The 21,231-nt window shown below is 44.5% G+C and overlaps 1 protein-coding gene across 2 annotated transcripts; it reads right to left on the bottom strand.

Annotated features, from left to right (window-relative positions):
• Positions 1-295: 295 nt before the first annotated feature.
• si:ch211-57n23.4 (immunoglobulin superfamily DCC subclass member 3) lies at positions 296-20,472 on the bottom strand. 2 transcript variants are annotated; one of them, XM_025902356.1, is made up of 14 exons: positions 20,025-20,472; positions 12,928-13,233; positions 12,164-12,308; positions 11,694-11,824; positions 10,892-11,029; positions 9,604-9,762; positions 7,314-7,479; positions 6,359-6,609; positions 6,109-6,273; positions 5,798-5,986; positions 5,382-5,495; positions 4,943-5,069; positions 4,708-4,834; positions 296-3,563 (listed from the first exon to the last, which is right to left on the bottom strand). In XM_025902356.1, exons 1-14 carry the CDS (start codon positions 20,071-20,073, stop codon positions 3,489-3,491), a joined length of 2,142 nt encoding a protein of 713 aa, XP_025758141.1. In that variant the 5' UTR covers positions 20,074-20,472; the 3' UTR covers positions 296-3,488. The 2 variants fall into 2 exon arrangements, with proteins under 2 accessions (XP_025758141.1, XP_005463639.1); XM_005463582.3 differs by having other exon boundaries at positions 4,708-4,816; positions 20,025-20,471.
• Positions 20,473-21,231: the final 759 nt, after the last annotated feature.

Raw genomic sequence — 21,231 nt, 5'->3', positions numbered from 1 at the left:
TTCAGTCTCAGCTGACTGCAGGTTTCCAACCTTATAAACAGGACATTTGCATAATGACTGAAACCAGCCCACTGACTAACAATGGGCTGTGGGGTCAGTTTATGATCATTAATATGCAAACTGTCATGACCATTGATTAACAACCACTGATCAATGGCCATGAGTCCCATTCACAGAGAGTTGGGGAATGGCTGCAATCACAGCATTGTAAGATGCTGACAGATGGACCCCCCCCTCCTCGATTCAGAGATGGACTTTCCCTTTTCACCACTAAACAATAAGCAGGACACATGACTTCAGCTAAATTTCTTTATTTGGTTTTAGGCATTGAATTTGATGAAGCAAAGAGAACAGGTGGTGTAAAGCACAGAACGCAGACAGCACAGCTGGAGGTCACAAAGGTGCTTCTTTCCCAGTCGGAGGCTTTTCTCTGAAACACTCCTGAGTTTAAACTAAGAACCTGAATAAAATCGTTCTTCCCTCCAAAACACAAACAGCACAGTTTACAGCAGTAATTGTGCCAGTGATGGAGCTTCACCACACACGGACATGCTGGGCTAAATAAATAATGTAATTATTGATCAAAGGGTCAGATCAAACTAATCACTGGGTAACAAAGCTCTGTATGCTTTGGCCTGGGTGAGCCACAGGTAGTACTAACATGAAGTAGAATAAATACAGGATTAAATACAATCAAATGTATTGTGTCTCTGTGTTCTTCTGTTATTGTGTCACGAGGACAGTTTATTCTGTGTAGCTGTGAAATTGAGGGTGTATTTAATTGATTCAGAATAACATGGACTGAAGTGAGAGCCCAGTGTCACTGAGGGCGACGTGAGGTCAAAAACAAATGTGATGTGAAAGTCACAGCATGGTCTGTGTGTCCACCTGCTGCCTGTCTGCTCTGTATTTCCACACCTTTCATGTTGACCAGAGGACAGGCCCTCAGGCTCAGCAGGTTAAAGCTTTTTGTAAAAATATAACAGTTTAATATAAAGGTTTGGGAACACTGAAGCACTTAGAATTATTAAAGCATTGTTTCTCCTTGGTTCTAGCAGCCAGTCTCTACTTTTCTACATTTTTCTGCATTTTTGACCTTTTTTCTTCTAATTGCTGCCTTTGAGCAGTTTGTGAGTTTAATGCCTCAAACAACAGAAAGCTCACAACACTTGCTCAGGCTATCTCAAAGTAATCTCTCACATGTACCAGAGAGAAAACATCTGAAATGTCGTTGACTCTAATAACAATAATATTAATAATAATCAAACATTCGTTTTGGCACCGTTTCCTGTCACAGCAGGAAGAACATAAGAAACTAACGTGTTCCTTTCAAATGGCTCTACACACTTCATACTACAAAAACACTTTTTTGGTATCACATTTGTTTCACAGCGTTCATCTGCAACAATGGAAATGAAGAGAAAAGGGCTTATTTCTGCTCGTGGTGTAACACTCATCAGGTCGACTCTGGTGAACCTCGAGGGCCGTGTGAACTTGAGGAAACCATTATCATTAACATATTAGAGTCAAAGCTGGATTCTCCCAGTTGTTCTCAAATCACTGGGATTGCTATCAACTTCATAGCAAAAGGAAAAAAGTGATAAATAATGTTTGCTTACAGGACATTGATCGTCCGACGATATGTGTGGTAGTTCTGACATATGAAGAAGCCCATGTGGGTTTCATGATACAGCCTAAAATGAAATAATTTCATGCAAAGAGCCAAACTGTAAGTAAGAAAAACACAGTTTTCTTCTGTGGCTGCTGATATTCTTCTGATCCGCGAAAGAAGAAGACTTATGAGCTGAAACCAAAACGTTGTCTCTACATTTGGGATTCCTTCGTACCACGTCTGCCCTCGAGGTTCAACCGCTGCTGGCTTTTACATATTCGTGTTATTTGGTCACATATTTCTTCAACATTTTTGGCAAAAACTCAGCTAAAAAAAACAACCAGTATTCCTTATAGACATACAAAATTATTCAACATATCTTAAATGTTAGAGTCAATGAAATCTGTGTGAGAAGGGTCCACCTGGAGTAACTAGAACAAAAGCATGTGGAAGAAATGAAAAAGAAACGATGTTTAAAGTACGTTTGGGTTCAGTGAAAGCACAGGTGGCCCACTTCCACAATCCAAAACTCAAAGTAAACATATATCTCTATAGTACGTTTGAAATGAACATAAAGAAAACCATGAAATCTTTATATCTTTGGGTTTCATTCATCTTGGTTTTCATAGAAAAACTTTTTGGATAGGCAGCCAGTGTGAAACGCGGTGCTCGTCTGTGCATTCAGGCATGTGGCACAATAAACGTCGGAGTCACTGAAGTCCCCGGCTGACCAGTTTGGCATCTAGAAAGTCAACTTAGCAGCATGGCCTCAGTCATTTTTTGGATTCAGTTGTGCAGATTAACAAAGACAAGCTTCCTGTTTTGCTCAGTGGAGAGGAAAAAGAGGACGCCTGGGTTGCTTCACCATGTTGTCCACGACTTAGTTCCAAATATGTCTTTGGAGGAAAAGCATGAGCATCTTCCGACGTCACAAAAATGGAGAAATTCCACCAAAAAAGAAGTTGAGGCTTGATGGAGGCTGACCTCAGGCTGAGACTGATGCTGCAGAGCTCCACATGCTGCTGCACAGTTAGGTCTGTTGCTGACACCGGTCAGGGAGATGCTCACTGACCAGAAGGCTTTATTTTTGGATGAGGTAGGCTAGCATTAGCAGGGTCGGGCTAACTAAAGACAAATGTTCCCATCAGAGTGAGGTAGCTTTCTTTGGAAATGAGCAGCTTTGGGTGGGAGGAGCTGAGTAAAGATGGTTACACGACTCTTCCTAATGGCTCGTAAATGAATAGAATGAATACCTACAGAGCATCCCCTAGCTCATGCAAGTAGGTGATTCTATTGTTCGTATCTGTGGGTGTGTGTTGACTGTCACCTCTGGAAGGTGTTCACAAAGGCCGCTATGTTTCTTCTTTTCCTTACTGTAGAGGAATAAAAGGCAAAGTCAAGAGTTTGTCACAACAGATTGACCGTCTCCATCAGTTTGAGTTTTTGGCTTCATATGAGGTTTAAAGTCCACATCATCACATGTCAGTTTATCAGTGGCGGTCTGAGAGGTAGAATATTTTGGTTTATGCCTTCCACTGAAAAAGTGACATAAATGTTTGTGGTGTGAGACAGGACACGATCTGTGGTGACAACGGTTTTCAAAGGCTTTCTTCACATGCACGGGCACGTGCACAGGCAATAAAGGCAATAAGCTTTGGTTTGAGGTGGGGCAGGAAGGCGAGGGAGGGCTAGAGTGTCTCCTGGTCCATATCTACAAATCTACTCTCAGGTTATTAGCAGCAGGTCTGGGGAGACTAATGGTATGACTGAGCCTAACAAACCAAAGGTGGTGCTCTTTGGTGGGAGGTTCCTAGTGAATGGCTGACTGCTGGAGGACAGGGCAGGGGTGTGGCTGTTATGACATCACTGACCAGTGTTAGCCAGTGCCCATGGCGTGCAAACCTGACGAATGTTGATCAATGATAACCTGGCATTGTGCCGGACAGACCACCTGCTCACAGGACAGAAGAGCACAACAGGAAGGGGACAGAAGAGGACACGTCACAGATCAGAAGCATGCATGTGCACTGCATCACTGTGACACTGCAGAAACAAGTCAGGTTTTCTCTTTGAGAACTAGAATCATTCAACATGGTGATTAAACAACTTTCTGTTTATTCTTTGTAAATCTTTTTGCACAAGAAGTTTTTCTCCAAACTTTTTAAATAGAATAACAAAAACTATTGAGCAGATGTTTATTAGAGATATAACTGGATCCGTCTATTTCTATTCTGTATAAGGATGAACCAAACCAGAGCTGAGCGCCAGCTACAGTCAGTGGCAGCCGGTAAATATGACACCACTAATAATGTCATGGAAAATTATATTATTACTATGAAGATGCTAAGGCCTTAAGTTTCAGGGTGGGGAAAAATGCACAGGCACACAGCGAGGCCTGGAAAGGTTTCTCCACCTCCAGTGCAAACATCCTGGAATTTACTGACTGCAGAGTTTTATGGATCATATTCAAAAGCACATAATGAAGTGGTGAAGCTGTGCTTTAACCAGTCACTTTACACGCCCACACACTGTGTTTCACTCCTGTGTCACATATTGCATATGTGATATATGTTTTCTTAAACATCCAACAATGCAGTTTGTTTTTATAAAAAGCTTTTATACAACGATTACTCGGGCAAGTGCGAGTACAGAGGACAGGCTGAGACGTGCACTGCAGCCAATGAAATGCAGGATGACTCCAGGATGAAACAGGTGGCAGGACTCAAGCCTGGCTAACTGATGACATCATCGTTGCTTATAATGATGATGTCATCAGTATATCTTTAATGACTTTAAAAAAGCAACTGTAAATCTGCTAAAGGTGCTGATTGCTACCATTATAATCATGTGTGTATGGGGCAGGAAGAGGCCTGCAGAGGAGAGCTGCTGGCTGAAGCATCATGTATTTTTGTATCATGAACTTTACACTTTATTAGTAAACCTCGTGACTTTGAAGAGTGACAAACTAACTGGTTTGGTAGTTAACCTGACTCGGCAGTCTGTGGTGGATGATGGAGTTAAAAGCACTAACATTTGAGCACCTTTAAATGTTTCTTATTATTAGTATGAATGAGGTGATGAGATAAAGTGTGTACCTGAGATTCTCCTCTGGGGAGAGCCTCTCCATCTTTAGGGATGCCAGTGTGCACTGGTTGGATCCTCGATGGAGACCAGCTGTCCTGGGTCCCTTTACTGCAAAACAGACTGCAAACCAGGCCCCAGCTGTGAGTGCGTATATGCTACATATGATCATCAGTTAACAGGGTAGAACTCTATTTATAAAATGAGCAAAGAACAACAAGAGAACATGCACAGTGCATGGATGCATACTTGCGACGGTATCCAAACATGAGGAAGAGAACACAGAAGATGATGCAGGCGGTGCCGATATGGATGCCGATGACAATGCTGCCCAGCGAGGCCTCTCCGTCCCTGCACTGACACAGACGGTCTCCTCCTGGAGAAACCAAACCAAATATTACTGTAAGTCATAAATCATTAATCCTTATTTTCCATTTCCTTGTGGTGCATCGTGCTTGTATTCTCCTGAAGATTTGACATATTACACATTTATTTTGTTTTAGCTTGTACACATCCATGAATTAGTGCTGTAGGGTTAGTGGTGTCATTAGTTATCATTCAAATCTCTCACCAAACCTGCTTTTTTTTCAGTGTGTCTCCAAAAATCTGTTTTCATTTACTGATAATCGTTTTCAATGTCTGCAGGAACTGTTTGTTGCTGGAGTCACAGATGTGTGCCGACACTCACCGGTGCTTTGGTCTGTCGCGCCCTCCTCTGCGAGTGACACCAGCCTCTTGGAGCAGTCGCTCTCTCCGTTCCCATTATAGGCAACCAGTTTGATTTCATACACTGCACCCGGTTCTAAAACAGATTCAGACGAGCTCAGACACAGCGTTGTATAAAACCACTTTGAATAGAGGGAATAAAGAAACTGATGATGGGCAAAGATGTAAGACAGACAGGGTGGGACATTTTCAAAGGTAAGGACTGCTCAGATATTTCAGAGTTCTCAATTAATGTTGGATTTGTTGCTGAATCGTGTGTTTGTGAAAAGTGTTACTGGTTAAAGTGGTTAGTTTGCAGTACTGTGGTTACAGTGTGTCTATGTGCACCCTCGCAGAGACATAAATGTATTGTGCAAGCACACACAGACACACACACACCCAGGTTCGACATGGTGTGGGCATTAACATAGCAGGGCAGCTGAATTGGGCTCTGGTAGTCAGCGTGGGGGACCCTGCGGTACGACAGCCTGAAGCCCTCGACCACACCGGCCTTAGTGGGAAGTTCCCAGAGGACCTGTACGGCGCTGGAATTTAACACCTTGGTGAAGTAGGTAGGTGGAGCAGGCACTGCACGGAGGCAAAAGGAGAGTGGTCATTTGGAAAAAGGCATTACTCACTGTGCTAAAGGAAATGATAAAAACCAGTTTGGAAGATTGATCCATGCTGGTCTCACTGTTTGGTGATCTTACCGCCCCCTAGTGTAGTCACAGTCACTGTATGGGACTGCTGACTGGCTCCCATGGGAGAGTAGGCCTTCAGGTAAAGAGAGTAGGTGGTGGCTGGCTCCAGGTTGGTAACATCGTGCTGAAAGTTGCCTTTACTGATGGCTTCCTGCAGCTCCAGACTGTCAGCCTCTAAATAACACACACACACACACACCGTATGAGACTTCATAAGATAAATGGCAGCATGTGTGTGTGTGTGTGTGCTGACACTCACCTCCTATCTTGCGGATGTGCAGCACGTAGCCGATGATGCTCTCAGTGACGTTGGTGGGCGGCTGGTCCCAGCTGATCTGCAGGGCGTGCGTGGACAGGGCTTTGCCTGTGAAGCCGCGTGGGGCTTCGGGCAGATCTTTACCCTGCGCCACGGCCAGGCGGGCACTGGCCTGGTTGGTACCGGCACTATTCTCGGCAATGCACTGGTAGATAGCCTCGTCTTCCGAGCTGATACGGGTCAAAGCCAGAGTGCTGTACGGACAACATACCCAAGCAGTTGTTACTTCACCGCGTGGGAAATGTGATGGTTCAGCAGTTAAAGCAAGTGTTAAACGTACCGCAGCTCCGTCTACTCTGCTTCTAGCTGCACTCACTTGTCAGTATTACTGTACTACTATATCTATTGTATCTCCTCCTTTGCAGAGTGTAACCACATGACTGCTAACACTGTGAGAAACTGGACTGATTCTGGTCTCACTGATAAGAAATGAATTCCTAAAAATGCGTCCTGGAAAAATACTTTAAAATACATTTAAATGAGGATGCAGACGAGCCCGAAGGACTGCACGTCAAAATGTTTCACTCAACAATTACAGAGGATTACGTCGGGATTTTACTCCTGGATTCAGTGGTGTTCATGGAAAATGTTGTAGTCTCCTGTGATGTTTCTCACACACTGTGATGGAGCTGAACTGCACGGGGAGAGAGGACGGCACTGTCGCCTCACAGATGAAGATGTTTTTGGTTTGAATGTTTCTGCGTGGAGACGGCACGTGCTCTCTATCTTTATGTGACCTGCTTGGTCGATCTCACTGTTTAAATGACCGACACACACCGATCAAGACTTCCGGTCAGACACTCTTGACACAGCGCTGTCACTCTGTGGGTCAAGTGTTAAAGCTAAAAAGGTTGAAGTATACTGCAGATGGCGTTTTTACACTCCCTGACTCACATACCTGTTGTTATTGGTAAGCTTGATGTTGTGTCCAGGCATCAGGACCTTGCCATTCTTCAGCCAAATGAGATGAGGCTCAGGGACACCCTGGGCCACACAGGTGAACACAGCACTGCCCCCTGCTGGTTTGGACACAGACTGTGGCCACTGCAGGAACTCAGGAGGAGCTGAGGTGGAACAGACGGAGATGAGACCAAGAGCAGACAGCAAAACAGAATCACAGAGTAAACCTGAAGCACATCCCGTCCACTGTATGAATGCACACCGAGAGCATCTACCAGGCTGAAGAGCGTTTAAAGATCATTCTGCTTCATTACAATGTGGCTCTTATTTTATTAGCCTTAAACATCTGGATTACTCATCACAGCAAGTCTATAGTTGGCATACATACGGTGGCCCTAAGAGGTCAAATGCACCGAAAACACCAGCAAACAGAAAAATGCTGCACAAGGACACAAAACCAAAGGGAAGTGTTTGTGGGCGGAAGTTAGCATGACGGAAACCAAAACATGTGAATGACCGCCCTGAGAGACCCTTTAAAGAAGCGTACGGTGCTGTGACGATTCAGGTATCACCCCTGTCCCTGTGTGTGTGTGTGTGGGGGGGTAAACATCATGCCTCGTCTGCCTCACCCAGGTGTTGGGCATCCTGCGGTGAGCGTTCGTCGGTGGGTCCATGACCACTACTGCCTTACATGCCCCATTATACTGATTAAACATTTGTCTGCCTTTATCAACCACCTGCACAGCTGTATTAACAGATTTAATGTTTATTTATTGTTTTTCACACGTTGGCCACTTGTATGGTGTCCCATCCCCTCCTCCTAATATAAGATAGACAGCAAACCTGACCTGACATGCATGTGCACTAAAACATCACACCTTGCTGTTGTTGCTGTCCTGATACTTTATGCCTTCAACATCGTTTATTATGCTTCCTAGTTATGAGGAACATAATGCACAGGGACACATTTTATTGAAAAATGTTATGATTAGTGGAAGAATGATGGACGTATTTATTAATACTACTGCTGCTCTGCTTGTAAATGACTTATTCTTTCTCCTTCTGCCTCCCTCTCTGCCCTCCACGCCTACTCCCTCCATCTAACTGTTTTCAGAGACGTGTCCTTATTACTCCAGTCTAGGTCATGGGTCAGAGGTCGCAGGTCATTCCCTCCCCCTTGCAACCCCCACCTGCCCCTTGTATTGTTGTCCTGCACGTTTTGTTTCCCCATATGTGCTCTTTGTCCCTGCATCCTGGCCTCGTGAAGGACAACACCTGATTTCAGTGGGACGATGATATATAAACTCATATACACATATAAACTCGGCTGACTCCACTACCACAAACATGGCAGATGTTTTCCCAAAGTAATTTTAGTGGAAACAGAACAAACTGAATTGCAAACTAAATAAATGAATGAACACATTAGAGATGATGTATTGATAAATGTTTTAGAGCGATGTGTAGCAGACAGAGCAGCTCACATTGGCTCCAGTAGGACAGCTCGGTCTAATATTTAACACACATTATAGTTTAAAATTTGAGAGACAAAAAGGAGGAGAATTCAGCAGATTGTCTTAAGTTTGAAAATTACCCCTGTAAAAAAGATGAGGCGCTGCTGTTTAAACTTTTCTGAGAATACAAACCATCATGTTTTCAGTTTGTGTTAATTTGGAATTTTTTTCAATTAAACAACTTAATTGATTTGAAAATAACTGAATTCATTTTTTTTTTACTTAATTTTACTGATTGATTTTTATTTTATAATCCCCAGAGCTTCATTTTCAGCAGCCTTGTCACTGAGAACAGCTAATGAGCTTCAGAAATATCATTAGACTCAGAATATGGACATGTGCAGGGTGATGGATGAAAGCACGTCCACCCCCAACTGCAACATCTATAGTCGGCCTCGCTCAGTCCCTCCCCCACCGAACAGCCGGGGGCACAGACATACATACAGCCCCCCCCCCCTTCACACGCAGGGACAGGATCTGTGCTAACTGAACACCTCTTAGCTCACATATCTTACAGCTACTTGTATCTTGTATATCTTATGTTTGCTGGTGTTGCATTTCTCCACATTATCTGTCATATTTGTAAGTGTAACATGTAAACTACTTTCTAAATGCTGATCATGCATGTATCTGCACACAGTCATATAACTACTTATTACACATAAACCTGACGGGTACAGTGAAGAAGTGTTGGACAGTCAGCGGTCAGTACTGAGGGGTGGATGCAGCTTTAACGTGCTAAAGAGCATGTCAGCAGTCCCTGTACATCCTCACCTTGTACCACGAGGCGTCCGAGTGCAGTGCGCCTCATCCTGGTGCCGGGCCGGTTGGCAGCGCACACATACACACCAGAGTGCTGCAGGGATACGTCTGAGATCATCAGGTTCCCTGTCCCAAGAACCTGGATGCCCTCCACGCCAATGGAGCGCCCGTCTGATGGACACACGGACACAGAAACAGTTCATGAAATCGTCTTGATGCATTCTCAATCATCCAGGAAAGTAAATCTCCAAAAGTTGAATCTGTTCATCTGGACGTAGCGTTTGGTGGGAGAAACGTTTCGTCACTCATCCAAGTGACTTCTTCAGTCTCAGCTGACTGCAGGTTTCCCCAAACCTGAGTAAATGTGGTTATCCCAGCTGGACTTTTGTCAAAGCTGGGAAGGCACCTAAAGAAAGCTCCAGCCGATCCAGGAGAGAAGGACAACCGCTGCCCAGGTGAAAACCTGTAGTGATCCCATATGTGTCAGGAGTATCGGAACAGTTGAGACGCATTTTTTCTAAACACCGGGTCTCTGTGGCTTTTAAACCCCAAAACACGCTGCGCCAAAAACTGGTCCACCCCAAGGATCGGGTCCCCCGACACAAACAGAGTAACATAGTGTACGCTGTTAAGTGCAGGAGGATTGCCAGGATTTATACATCGGGGAAACCAAACAACCTCTAGCGAAGCGGATGGCACAACACAGCAGAGCTACCTCATCAGGCCAGGACTCTGCAGTTTATTTACACCTACAGGCCAGTGGACACTCTTTCAACGATGAGGATGTACACATCCTGGACAGGGAAGAACGCTGGTTTGAGCGCAGAGTCAAGGAGGCCATTTACGTGAAAAGGGAAAGACCATCTCTGAATCGAGGAGGGGGCCTAAGGGTACATCTGTCACCATCTTACAATGCTGTGATTGCAGCCATTCCCCAACTCTCTGTGAATGGGACTCATGGCCATTGATCAGTGTTCTTTGATCAGTGGGTTTTGGTCAGTGGTTGTTGATCAATGGTCATGGGAATTTGCATAATTATGATTAAGGAACTGACCTCACAGCCCATTGTTCCTTCAGTGGGCTGGTTTCAGTCATTATGCAAATGTACTGTTTATAAGGTTTGGGGAAACCTGCAGTCAGCTGAGACTGAACAAGTCACTTGGATGAGTGACGAAACGTTTCTCCCACCAAACGCTACGTCCAGATGAACAGATTCAACTTTTGGAGAGTTCATGAAATCAAATTTTTAAGGCTTGGCAATCTTTTTTTTCCACATTCTACTGGGATGCTACAGAGCTACCTAGCCTGCTCCAGGAAACAATGGGCCTTGGGTTTCCTGTGGCAATACACTCCAAGATGGCGGTCTGATGGACTGTGATGGTCAGATTCTGAGGTCCTGACAGGATCACGGGCTCCTTGTAGGTTCTTGGAGTCCCACCTGGAAGGTGAGGAGACACAAAAAGAGAGTATGGAACCAATGACGTCGGGACGATGAGTGTATAGTATGAGTTTAATACACAGTACGTGGTATACAGCTGTGTTTAGTATATAACGCACTGGTTTTACTCCCAGTGACTGTTGACTTTAGCCATGCAGTAATCAGCGAATTCAAAGACATTTGGAAGTATCACAGGCAGTGTATATGTGATATATGAGAACGTCCCTACCATCACAGCCACATGGAGCGGTCAGCGAGTACTTACATAAATGTGTGATTGTGCTTGTGGTTCTAATCTTGACTGCAGCTTTGACATCACTGCAATAAACCCAGCAGCACTGTTAACAATGTAAGCACCCTGCACACCTGACTACTTCCAGATGTTTCCAGTTATGAAATGTAACATTAGAAACAAAGTTCTGTTTGGGCTGAGGACTGTCGCTGGGAACGACTCAGGTTGTAGTGACACTTACATGGACACACGTGTGATAGGAGTTTTACAGTCTCTGGTTACGGATCAAAGATGTGAGCATGTACTCTTGGACTGTGAGAGGAGGCTCATGCAGGCACAGTGGCTGGGCTGACACAGCGCTAACCCCTGCCACTCATATCCCAGCCGTACTATGACAGCTTGTACCCTGCGGGGGATCATGAATCCACCTACCGGTGACGTTGAGCGTGGCTTCGTGGCTGTAGCGAGTGTTGGCGATGTTGGTGGCAACACAGCGGAAAACCCCTGCATCCGCCTTTCTCACACCTGTCACCTGGAGGATGCCCATTGGTAGGAGAGTGTACCTGGACAGGTAAGACAAGTCACAGTGAAGATGAGGCACTAAACATCATTATTAATTACTGTCTAGTACTATAAAATTTCCTATTATAAAATTTCCTATTTTGTCAAATTGTTACAAAAGAGGTGAAAGGAAGAAAAAAGTTGACTATCCTTCTTCTTAAGAGGAACATTATTTATTTTTCCAATGAATTCTGCTTATATATGAACATTAGATGTAATGTGACCCAGGTCTAACAAAAAAGCTACCAGAGCATTTACATGTGGTCCTTTATAAAAAAACACCACATATCACAGTCCACGATACATGTGTTGGTAGTTCTGTTTGTTGAGCCTGAGTTTACCTGCTGTCGGTGGTGTTGAGCAGCACTCGGCCTTTTTCCCATGTGATTCTGGCTTCAGGTACTCCATCGATCTGACACTGGAATCGAGCGACTCCTCCCTCGTCCACAGACATTGATGCTGGGTGTGTGTGGAACTTAGGAAGAGCTGGAGAGCCAATCACACAAGGAGAAAAACAGTGCACACAAATGTTGAACATCTCTATAAAGTCTGTGGGAGAGTCAGGCAGGAAGACATCTTACCGGGAAGTGTTGTGTGGACTGTGTCTGAGGTGTGATTAGAATTAGCTGACTGAGTTTATGATCTATTTAATGATTTTTCAGCCTTTCTTACTGTAAGACTTACCTTTTTACATGCTTGTATGCTAACCATGTTCCTGTGAGTAATATACCTTTGGTGCCCACACACAACCATGCTGGGCTGCTTTGAAATGGGCTTCAGTTCTCCTCAAGGACTGATTATAAACAGCTGTGAAATCTAATGTGACGTTGGGTGTCTCTGCATCTTATCAAACACGTCAACATTGCTGAGTAACACAGCATTAGTGGTCTTAAAAATCTAAATCTGGGACGGTGAGCTGGGTTGCTTTGTTTAACCAGCCAGATCAGAGTGCTCCTCCTCAGTGAGCATGCTCAGACCACCCAGTGACCACCTTTCTGCACCTAAATGTGTTTTTTCCTAACATATCAGCTGCTAGCTGTGTGTGTTGCTGAAGTATGAGGAGGTCATAACATTCTTGTGCTGTGCCGCTCAGTCGATCACTTACATGCGAGGTGGACTTTGGCCTTGCGGCTGACGAGCAGGCCGTAACGGTTCTGTGCAGCGCAGTCGTACTCGCCCATGTCTGCATCGACGCCCTCTCTGCGTTTCTGGAAGCTCTTTATTAGCAGCGTGCCATTCTCTAGAACTCGGACCCGTGGGGTACTGGGTACGGGCACTCCGTTCTTGCGCCATGTAATTGTGATGGGTTCCTCACCCTGCACCTGACAGTCCAGCATGAGCGGCCGATCCCTCACCGCAATCACGTCCGTGGGTTCTACCAAGAAAGAAAGCTCAGCAGCCCAGCAGCCGCCTGCAGGCAGAGGGAAGACACGAGCGGCTTATTAAAGACAAAGCTTTATTTATTCTGTAATTAAAATGCATTTTAACTATAATTTCCAAGCCCAATACCGATCCTTTGTGGATGTGTTGGGAGGTTAATAAGGGCCAAAGCATCTTACTTATATTTATACAGACGTTCCTCTGAGTTGGGCTCACTCTAGTGCATTTTTAAATCATCGTAACAGGAAGCACAAAAGAAAATAAAGTAAATATAAAGCCAAACTATCTTGATGCTGGTTTAGCTCAGTGTGTGAGCAGGTGATCACCTGCTGTATGGCTGTAAAGCAGCGTCTTTCCCAGTCATCTCTACTTACTAAAAGAAAAAAAGTCAAACTATCAAAACAATGTAACTCCCACTGGATACAAGCGGACTGGAAAAGAACTGGAGGTCTGATTATGTCCTATTGTAAACTTTCACACTGGTGTGTGACTGAAACAGAGACTGTCACAACTTCCTGACCTGACTTATAGGTAAATACTATCCACACACACACACACACACACACACACACCTCTAATTCGATAGATGACACATGAGGATTTGTGGCCTGTGATGATTTTATTGCAGTCACAGTGGAGGCTGAATGCCACTGAGCTGTGGAGGAGAACACTGGTGGGGTCGCTGGGGTCAAGTTGGGAGACCCTCTATTGAAGCAGGGCCCAGTAGAGACAATGGTATTGTGACCATGCTTATTTGCACCCAACCCCCAGTTACTTCTTCTTGTTGGCCAACACACAACCAAGGGCACCATCTGCCCCTTCTTATGCAGCCCTCCACCCATCGTCTCTCATTCATATCTGTGTCTGAGGTGACTTTCCCATGCTCCCAGATCTCCTTCCTCGGCCCTGTCCCGTCTCTGCAGTGACCTCGGGAAACCTCTCGGTCTTTGTGTTTTCTTTCAGCCTTCAGAACATTGAACCCTTGCATTGGCTGCCCTCTGTCCCGGCTGTGAAGCATTAGCATTAACTGCACTTGAACTTGCAACATATCTCATCATTGTCACCGAGGATTCTCGTAACCGGCTGGACTAAACATGCAATACAACCGCCGACAGTGACAGCCCACACACAGCAGCCTGAATTTGAACTTTAGTCGTTTTTGGTATTTAATTGAAGTTCAGTGTGTTTAATTTGTCAGTATACATTTATATTCTCACAGATTTTGAGTTTTCACTTGCATCCAACCCAGTGACCAGAAAGTTCTTCCTGTCTATCATCATTCAGCAGGCATGTCAAAAAGAAGAAGCTGCAGAACTCAAGTCTTTACTCATTTGTCCAACGTGTAACACTGATGATCAGATTGAGCTCTTCATGTTTTTTCTTGGTCCAGCATCTGCACCTTGTAGTGAGGATGTGCTTGGACCCCATCTACAGCAGAAACTCAGTAGGACATCAACACGAAATCGAACACTAAAACAGAAGATGAATAGATCCCAGTGTCAAAGTTCAGACTGTTCGTCCACTGTAAGATCTCTGCTGGTTTTCAGGTTCGATACCAGCGTCACGTCAGCGTGGTTGAATGTAACCAGCAGTGGGAGCATTAACGTGTTGTTACTAACATGACTGACTCTGTCCCAGGTTACTCAGTCATTCTAACATGACCTCGGGTCATAATAAGCTCCTCCGGTTCACTAAAGCAGAAACATGTCAGAGACTGTATCATAACATAGTTTTGTAATTTTACATATAAAGGTGGATGTGTTTATGTTTGAGTGGCTGCATTTCCTCTGCACATGAATAAATGTTATTGGCTTTGAGGTTTTATCAGAGTCAGATTTTAACCTTCCACAGAGCTGCTGCCCGTCCTCATGATCTCTGTCACGGCTCTGACTGATGTGCTGAATCCAGAAATGAGCGTCTGCCCTCATGGTAATGAGAAATCTCTCACTCAGCAGATGCTCTTAGCAGATACGACTGTGGTTCTTCTGGTCAGCTGTGTCTGGGCGGAGGGGGGGGGGGGGGGGTAACAGCCTACAGCCCCTCTGAGACCCACATCTCTCAGGCCTAGTGGGGGCTCACACCTTCTGTGGGTTTAATTATTGAACACAGTGTTCCAGGCTGTGATATCTAATAATAAGTATTATTAGATATGTCTTAATCAGACTGCTGCTACTAATGAGGAGTGCCCACAGCACCACCCAGCAGTGGAGAAGTTACGTGTGTATGAAAGTGATCAGTGTGGGGTCAGCCTTCAGATACAATGACCCACCGTGCCACGACCCACGGTGACAGGACTAAACTTTATCTGAGCCTTGAAGATAACACTTCTGAAAATCCTCAGAACGTTTCTAACCTGTATGTGTGTCTGTTCATTTGTTCACATTTAGTGAGGTTATTATTAGCAGTTTCAATACTATCTATATATTTGCACATCCAGTCTCTCTACTGTTGTTACATAGACAGTAAAAACGTTTTGGAACAAACCCGCTGTAGTCACTTCTTTATAATCTACCTGAGTTAGGGACATTTCCATATGCTGGCAGTGTTTGTAACCTTTGAAACATCTGAGTCATCAGTGACTCATCAGCAGCTGTCTAACTTTGTAAAGTTGTGTGGTCCAGTGTGGAGCACCAGTGTGAACCATCACCAGCAGATCTTTATGAATATGATGGTAAGTAGTGTCCTGTGTTTGTCCAGCAGACTGGTCTCTCCTTTATAACAGAACAGCCTCAGTCTGAGGTGAGCATGGCTGCCCTGCGCCCCCCCCCCCCCCCCCCCCCCCGGCCTCACCCAGTCCCCCTTAATGTCACCTTTGTGTCACATTGTTTCCTGCTGCCTAGGGTTAATGTCATTATGCTGTTTCAGTAAATTACTACATCAGGCTTTTTCACACTGTACCGTTATGGTTCTGAGACGCGAGGTCTTTGTCCCTGTGGAGGTAAAGTTACAGAGTAGTAATTTGTATAAACTGTGTTATTAGAAACATGCCCATTGTTGTTATTTAGCTGTATATCAGTAAAAAGCTGGATAAATATTACCTGATCATCTACGGAGAAGGAAGTGAAACAGGTTTAAATAACTTTTCACTCCTCGATGTGTAAACCAAATCAGGTGGAGCCAAATGGCTTTTTCATAGTATTTCCTAAATGACCTTATGTTTATTGTTTACATTATGAAAAAAAACTGAACAAAACAAAAGAAAACAAACACACTTACATCATCACAAAGACATGAAGCACTGAGCTGACTGAACCAGATGACACAACTAACCAATGAGTAAAAATGAGGTGAGCTCTGAATTCTGTGGCCTGAGCGGCCGACACAACAGTCCTAGAAGCAGGACGATAAACTACAAAGACTTTAAATAATAATTATAAGAGGAAGGCTGAAGTCACACTGAGGTCGCAGCGTTACAGACTGCTGAGTTCAATCTGTGAACTTAATGAGATTTTTTAAGGGAGGAGGTTGTCCAGCAACCCCCACACTAGCACCCCATACTTGTGACCTCAAGCCCTTCAAGGGCCACGAGCGAGTCAGAGGTGAGGAGGATGGATATGTAGATGAGGGTTGGGGGGTTGGTACTCGTCCCAGCCTGAGTGAGCCACCCGGCCTTCTGCTGCTATTGTTTAACTGCTGCCCCTGAACTTCACACATCTCTCACCATCCCCCCAAAGCCCATAATTTATTGTACAAACATACAATCTTTTAAAGTTTTGCCTCCAAACACTGACAGCATGGATTTTACAAGATGTGACTGAAGTGCAGACGTTTAACTGCAGGGCTTTTAGGAACTGTTCCCCATTCTCAGATGCTAAAACAGGAACATGCTGAGGCCTGTTTCCTTCATGACAGTGAAGCAGACATAATATCTACAGTGGATTCCAGCTGTTGTTGTGATTTGGCACTTTATAAATAAAACTGGCCTGGCCTGTATTTGTATAGCGCTTTACTAGTCCCTAAGGACTCCAAAGTGCTTTACACGTTCAGTCATCCACCCATCCACACACACATTCACACACTAGTGATGGCAAGCTACATTGTAGCCACAGCTACCCTGGGGCGCACTGACAGAGGCGAGGCTGCCGAACACTGGCGCCACCGGGCCCTCTGACCAAACTGTGTTCAAAGCCTTGAGTTTGTATTTAAACTGTGGTTTTCCAATGTCGTTTAAAATATGAGGCCAAAAGAGATGTTGGTGGAACTAAAGGAGTCCATCACTGAGTCAGAGGGTGAGTCTGTGTGAATGACACGTGGTGTAGTAAGAGCTTTGAGTGCTGAAGTACCAAAGTGAGATATAAGGACCATTTACCAAAATCAGCAACACCGGAAGACTTAAACGAGCAGAGGAGGCAGCTAAAGAGTATGATCACAGAGTAAGTGTTTCCACAGTTCAGCAAAACAGCCTCACAACATTTAACCAAGTGAGGATCGATGTCGAGGTCGTGAATCAAAATGTTCTCGCATAACGAGACCTCAGTGGAGTCCTTAAACTCCACTCAGTGTACATTTATGTGACATGAAAACTGTCTAAACAGTACAGTGGATTTCAAAGTTAGCATCAGATTATCTACATATTTCTTAACCTGCTGAGGTTACCTATGTGCAGCCTGATCCTGGCCTCTTGGCCTGGGGGCTCTGCATTCAAGGGGTCGATTTTTAATAGGAAGTCAATCAATAAGCTTCAGCTTGTAGTCACATTTGATAAGGTTTGTGTTCACACATGAAGGCTGCAGTAAGCTTTGTTTATTCCAACACAACAGTGCTCATCCACAGTCAGACTGAAGCCTACATGATGATGATGATGATGATGCATCTCTATAAAATAAATGCATTCTTTAATTTGAAATCAGGAGACTTGAAATACTCAGGAAGCTGAATCTCCTAGTTGTCCTGCTTCGTGTTATAAACATGACACAAACAAACAGAAACTGGAATGCAGTGACGTGTTTCAGCTTCAGCAGCTTCATTCAATCACATCGGTGGATATCTTCCAAAATAATTGTGTTTTCAGACAGGAAGAGATATTTTACTGTGAAAGGGAGGATTAACTGTATAATGAGGGGTACCTGTGAAATCCATCATCTGTGCTGAAAACATCAGCAGCAGGTCTGATCCAGGAGCAGCGCGACAGAGACGAGGGACCGAAGCTTTTTAAAACCTTATTATGGTCCAAAGTCAGACAGGCTTTTAACTGAAGCTGTAAATGAAGCTGACTGTGATCCTGTTTCATGTCATCATGCACAGATACACGACCTGCTGGTAGAAAGAGTTTGTCTGACCTCTGTGCTCGTTACAAGCAGCACCGTGTTTCACAGCTACACCTTCTCAAACAGCGATGCTGAAGCTGAAAGACGGCTTTGCAGCGTTTTATCTGCTGTCTCTGATACTAAGTGGCACAGCTGTGATACTCTTCCAGCATAGAAATATGTAAAACAATTAACAGGCCAACTAGTAAATGAGAGTAACTGGGCCCATGAAGGCATTCGTTCACGGTGGCAGGGCACACTGTGGTGCTGTAAACATTAGCCTGAGCTCTCCACAGATTGAGATGTTAGCTTTTGTATGTTTCACTGCAGGAAACAGAGCCACCGGAGACCCATTGTTGTGGATTAAACCAGTGGGATGAACGGAGGAGCGTGAGGGGGAGGGTGGTGGAGGGCATGGTCACAGGCAGCTGGAGGAGGATTACCTTATAGTCACATATCTTTAATAAAGGCTCAATGTGAGCACAGACTGCTGCAGTGTTATGGAGATGAAGGTGTAAGGGTGAGGTCAGTGAAGACTGAGCACCCCCACAGACTTCTCTGGTGACCCTGAAAGCCGACCCCCTCCACAGGGTCAGAGGTCACTGACTCTCAGCTCATTCTGTGCTCTGAGTTAAGGACAGAAAACAAACTGTTTTAAACCTGCTGTGCTTTTCCCAAAAACAAACTTTTTCTGTCTCCAGCTCTGCTGCTCGCTCGGCGGGGTTACTACATCATGACCTAAATATAAATGAAAACTGCATTTTTTCTTTTAGATTTTCAGTTTTATTTGAAATCCTATTTTGAATGTGTAGAAATACAGTTATGTGAAATGTATGTGCTGTGAATACAAAGAGCCTTGCTTAGGCTAATGTTTGTTTGTGGAATATTAACAGTCACCACCCATATTACTCCGTAGAGTGGAGAGGAACCCCAATAATTCACCCCCACCCCCACCAAACTAATATCCATTCAACGCTGAACCATCAGCATTGAAAATGTGTGGGTGGGAGGAAAATTGGAATAATGGTCACTGAATTTACATCAAGTCTGAAACAGGTTTAGTTATATCATCGGTATATTATCGTCAGACAGGCTGGGCTCTTGTTCCAAAACGATAAAGATATTCACTGTCAGTGAGATCTGCACATGGTGTCAGAGTAAGAGATGGATAAACATCTGCAGTGAGAAATAAAGGTTATTAATATTGTGATGTTTTATAAAATGCTGTTGCTCTTTTGGATGAACTCACTTCCACACTCACCAGCTTTGAGTGGGATAATTCTGTTTCTACACCGTGTGACTCTCGTGTACACGTACAAACAAGACAAAACTCATGTCCACCTGCAGCCTGTGCAGGTCAAAACACACGAGGCCTGGTCTTTATGAAACTTAAGGACAAACAAACAGCAGCACTTACCGAGGAGTAGTTTTGTTTATCAAATGACAAAATGTTCTGCCCATTAATCAACACTGAACTGAACTAATATCAGTCTAGAAACTCATAGGAGGACAGAGCAGCAATCACACCATAATGTGTGAATATCTGCCAGTGCAGGTGAAGGCGAGGTCTACTTACTGAAACTGTAGAAGGCTGTGAGCCAGCTGAGGAAGGTTACTAGTTTCATTTTGGTCTCCAGCGTCCTCGCTGTTAAAGCTTCTCAACCCGCAAAACCCCAAAATCCAAAAGAGGAAAAAAGTCAAACGGACAGCCAGTTTCTTCTGTGCTCTCCTGCTGCGTGTCTTCTTTGGTAGGACAGCATAAACGGACACTTTCTGTGTCAGATCATTGCTCCTCTTCTGTCCTTCTCAGCATTCAGCCTCCACAAGGTTCATGTTCAAAGCTGCTCTGAGCATCGAGCGAGGAAGAGACCTCAGTGTGGACAGAGCTCATTAGTTATTCTGCTTCATTGTTGTCAGTGAATGGACACTGACACAGAGGTTTGTGGCAGGTTTGCGTCCTACCAACCAATCACAGCCCCAGAGCAACATAAGGGTGGTAGCTCAGCCCGGGAGCCATGATTGATAATCATTTAAAGAGAGGTCTTCTGGTTGGCCGCTGCCTGATGGACCAGCTGTGGCCTGAGCCCGAAACCCCTCGCAGGCTGGCTGGAGTTGTGATCCTGGGATACTTCCACCAGGCATAAAGAATCCAAGTGGAAAATACTCTGGATTCACAGGAAATCCAGTTTGGATTCAGGAGGGTTACATCGAAATATTCCTTAGCTATGCTGCAATAGGTCATTAGGGCTTTCCATGAGTGTTTCTTCTTCACTTACCTTTTTCATGTGTTTATAGACCACTCTGCATTTCATCATGCTGTTGAGATTTGGCACTGTATAAATAAAACTGGACTGAATTCAGCTGAACTTGTGAAAACATGAAACAAACACCTAAGCTGAGGCAAGTGAGGCCTGGTGTTTGTTCCTTTCATGAGTAATTATGGTAGGCCAGTATTTAAAAATAGTGTGCTGTATTTAGTCTACTTATACTTGTCTGACATTAACATTTGTTTGGTGATATGAAACATTTAAGTTGAACAGATAACTGTTTGTTCTGGAGAGAAGAGGAATGAAAGTCAGTAGAAGCAAGACAGAATACTTGTGTGGGTGAGAGGGAGACAGGTGAACAATCAAGAAATACAGGGAGTGAAGGTGGTTTAAATACCTCAGGTCAACCATCCACAGCAACAGACAGCGCACAAGAGAGGTGAAGAAGAGAGTGCAGGCGGGTGGAGTGGGTGGAGGGGTTATTTGTAGTGAGCCCTACTATGATGGGTGGTTTAG

This window comes from Oreochromis niloticus, linkage group LG22 (assembly GCF_001858045.2).
Source record: "Oreochromis niloticus isolate F11D_XX linkage group LG22, O_niloticus_UMD_NMBU, whole genome shotgun sequence".
NCBI lineage: Eukaryota > Metazoa > Chordata > Actinopteri > Cichliformes > Cichlidae > Oreochromis > Oreochromis niloticus.
The sequence above is the reverse complement of the archived record's forward strand: the minus strand, read 5'-3'. Positions and strand labels throughout refer to the sequence as shown.